This window comes from Pundamilia nyererei, unplaced genomic scaffold (genome assembly GCF_000239375.1).
Source record: "Pundamilia nyererei isolate P.nyererei 1_Seehausen unplaced genomic scaffold, PunNye1.0 scaffold00449, whole genome shotgun sequence".
Classification (NCBI taxonomy): Eukaryota; Metazoa; Chordata; class Actinopteri; order Cichliformes; family Cichlidae; genus Pundamilia; species Pundamilia nyererei.
This window is the reverse complement of record NW_005187850.1, coordinates 265,313-269,037: the sequence shown is the minus strand read 5'-3', so window position 1 is coordinate 269,037 and position 3,725 is coordinate 265,313. Positions and strand designations below refer to the sequence as shown.

The 3,725-nt window shown below is 36.3% G+C and overlaps 1 protein-coding gene across 1 annotated transcript; it reads right to left on the bottom strand.

The window, feature by feature from the left end:
* Nucleotides 1–781: 781 nt before the first annotated feature.
* On the bottom strand, nt 782–2,837 carry LOC102201411 (polymeric immunoglobulin receptor-like; the record flags this gene model as incomplete). Its single annotated transcript, XM_013916069.1, has 6 exons — nt 2,798–2,837; nt 2,252–2,551; nt 1,798–2,100; nt 1,400–1,708; nt 1,079–1,129; nt 782–853 (listed from the first exon to the last, which is right to left on the bottom strand). Coding segments are annotated over exons 1-6 (1,075 nt in total), but the record flags the coding sequence as incomplete, so codon positions are not given.
* Between the last annotated feature and the right edge of the window lie 888 nt (nt 2,838–3,725).

Below are 3,725 nucleotides of genomic sequence, written 5' to 3'. Positions count from 1 at the left end.
AATACTCATACCTATCATACTGGATAGGCTGATGAGGAGGTTTAGTTTGGAATATTCTCTACTAGTTAAGAGGTAATGAACTGGATTTCTTGATTCTTTTTTGTGCTTTTGGGGAGTTTTTAGTTGATTGTCTGACAAATTATATGGTTTTACTAAAAGACTAGAAAGTCTGTGGTTTCATTTGGGTGACTGAAATCCATATAGTGCATCCTTTCATGGATTCAGCTTACTATGATAACTCTCCCCTCTCATCCAAATCCACCACATCATTGTTTTTTGTACCTATGTTGCTGTTCTCTCCTCAGTATAAAAAATGACTAATACATGAAAAAGTTAACTAATGGTTGCATCAAAACATTGCTGCATTAACTATACTTCATATCAGACACACGCACCCACCTGTTTGACATACGATGCTCCAGCTCCATTTTCAGCATTTTTTAAACGTGAGACTCCTGCAAAGTGAAAAGAGAAAAGAAACACATTTCACTAAACTGATATGCAGCGGCCTCCACTGGCTGCTTCTGAAAAAGAACTGCCAGAGTTGCACTGATCATTATCACTGAACCATTTTCTATTTTGATTTAATCTGATTTAACAAGAAATTTGAAAAGATAATCATAACTTGTATTCAGAAGTATTCATAAGTTATAGGATGGAGAATTTGGGGACTCTGCTAATGTCGCTCTGTCTGCTGTGGATTTTTAGATGTTATCTGTGCAAAATATGGAAGAATCTCAATATTGTCTTATTTTTGAGAAATGAAAATGAATGTACTCACGTTTATAGATAAGGAATAAAATGATTGCAAACATCAGCTGCAACCCAGCCACACGTAGGATCAAGGTCATCACTACATCACAGAAATTTAGACCAGAAAATTATTCAGCATGACATTATTGTTCAACTGCCGGTGCTGAAGAACATAGGAAAGATCAACCTTTTGAAAGTTTTGAGACTTTCACATCATCAGTTTATTTCTATGTTTTCATAAACAGCGTGAACGTCTTAATCCAGCTTCAGCACTTGCTTTCATAGCAGATTTAAGATATTAAATAAATTAAATAAAGTCTCTCACCAGAACTCTGAGGAGCTGCGGTGGTTGCTGTGGTTAGAGGAGGACCTGTTTCTGAGAAAAACCACAGTCCTCACTGTTAAAGCTTTTTCTTTATGTTTTTATAAACTGTGTGAACATCTTAATCCAGCTTTGTCACTTCTTTTCTGTATTTTTAAGATACTAATTAAAACCATCTCTTGCACAAGTGAGACATAAAAGATGTTTACCTAATGCAAGAGATAAATTAAATATTATTGCTAACATTGTTTTGTAAGACTTCTATGAAACTCAATAGAACAGAAACATGTTAAGAATTAGTGATAAATTGTACAAGCAACTTACCTAGAATCAAATGAAATCCATCAAAGAAGTCGTCATGTGTTTGATTGTGTTTGTGAGGGACTCTTGCTCCACACCAGTATATCCCACTATCGTTTGCTGTTACTTCTCTCACTGTAATGGTGATACTCCCGCTGTTCTCTTTCATTATAAACCTCTGGTTCACGTCAGGCTCTGTGCTGGTTACTAGCTGTTTGCATACAGTTGAATCTTCTCCTTTGCAGATGAATTTTATACATGAGGAGGCATCCTGGTTGTACTTACACTGGTATGTGGAGTTCTGTCCAATAGTTGATGTCAAAGGTTGAATGTCTGAAGACAAAAAGACAAATATTTGCCTTCAGCTTATCAGCCAGCTTTTATCATTTAAACCTGTGATACTGAACATGTGGAATACTCACCTATAACTTTCAGGTGTATTTGTGTGTGTGATAATCTGTAACTTCCATCATTTGATTCCACTCCACACCAGTAATCACCAGCATCCTGTGAGGTCACATGACTGATGGAAATGTTAAAGGCACGGCTGCTGCCTGTGAGAGTAAACGTCCCTTTTGACGTTGATAAAATGTCCTCACAGGTAAAACGGTTCTTTTTACAGAAGAACTTTATGTGGGACTCGTAAACATCTGGATAACCACATGTGATGGTGCTGTTCGCTGTTGTGTACACGCTGAGATATGTTCGCGGGCAGTTTGCATGCTCTGTAAACAAATCAGAGAAATAAAGTATTTAAAATTTAGCTCCATAGGCAGCTAGACTTTAAATTGATGAGGACTTGCAGACTATGGAAATTGATTAATATATAATAATAATAATTATTATTATTATTTGAACAGATGTCACATTTCTTACCAGTCTCCAGTTTTCCTTCCTGTATGTCAGGTGAGTTCGATCTTTGGAAAAACCTGCAGCTGTACTTCCCAAACTCTCGCTCTTCAACATGTTTTATTGCAACCTTGAGATTTTTATTTTTTGTATCATGGTAGAGGACAAATCTGCCATTTTCTTCCCACACGTCCTTCTTAAAGCTTTGTACAGGTGTTCCATTGGAAAGAACTACATCAATGTTCTGATATTTGTTATTTGTTTCAGGATATTTGCAGGTGATTTCAGCCCATCGATGGTGACATGCTCTCACTTCAGATTCACAACCTGAAAATGAAAGAAAATAAGCTGCTATGCTTACAACCTTTTTTGAGTTTGTGAGCCTCGAGCTTTGTGTAATCATAGATGATTTTTGTATTACCGTAGAATTTTACACATAGTTTTTATACGAACAGATTAAGAAAGGTCAAACTAGAACTAAAACAAACTAGAACAAAATGTGTTGAAAAAAAACTTTAATAATTAATATTCAAGTCTGTTATCACTGTAAGCAACTGTTAGTAATCGTATTACCTGTGGTCAGATAGAGGATGAGTAGGAGCAGTAACTTCATTATACTGGTTTTGAAGTTTTATGTCTTCGTTGTTTGTCTTCAGTTTGTGTCTCCAGTCTGTTGCTCGGCAGTTTTGTTTGCTGATTTTCAGTTTTTGTGGCCAAAATTTTTCACGCCTACCGTTCTAACCACCCCTCCCTCTTCCTCTCATGGCCCATTCACCACCGCCCCCTCTGACAAACACAAACACAACTTTTTGCATTAAACAGGAAATAAGTGGCTTGTTTGGGTGTGAAAGGATAGTTTGGTAGAAGCATGTGACTGAACATCAGAAATAACTTAATAGTTCTATAATAAAAACTAGGAATGGAATCAGTTATAAGTAAATGAATCTCTTTACACTGCAGACTGAAACGTTTTAGGTTTTAAGGGCAGGAGACTCGGTTCATTTTTAACCACACTCTGTGCTTAATGTGTCATTAAATACATAATGAAGTATCCAGATCTTTTTCATGTTTTTGTGAGGATAATAGTACGTTTAATGTACCATTATCCTCACACACACACAGACCAGGGGGATTGCGACTCGGAAGTGTTCCTGTTCCTGTGGTGTTCCAGCCACACCTGCTGCTCATCACCTGCAGCCAGCTGTAGCAGATTACTCTCATCAGGAGCAACCTAACCCATATGGAAAAGAAATAGAAAAACCTTATAAAAGACTTGCATAAGATGTGGCCTACTTCATATAGTAAATCACATAAGGCTCATGAAAGTGGCCACTTTCTCATTACTTTCATATATTGTTTTAGGAAGTATCCAAAACATAAAAGTTTCATTTATATAATTTTTCAAGGGATCTTATATCTGTTTTCACTCTTATAATGCTTTTCATACAAGTTTCACACAAGACAGATACAAACTTTATATATATATATCTTTTCCATATGG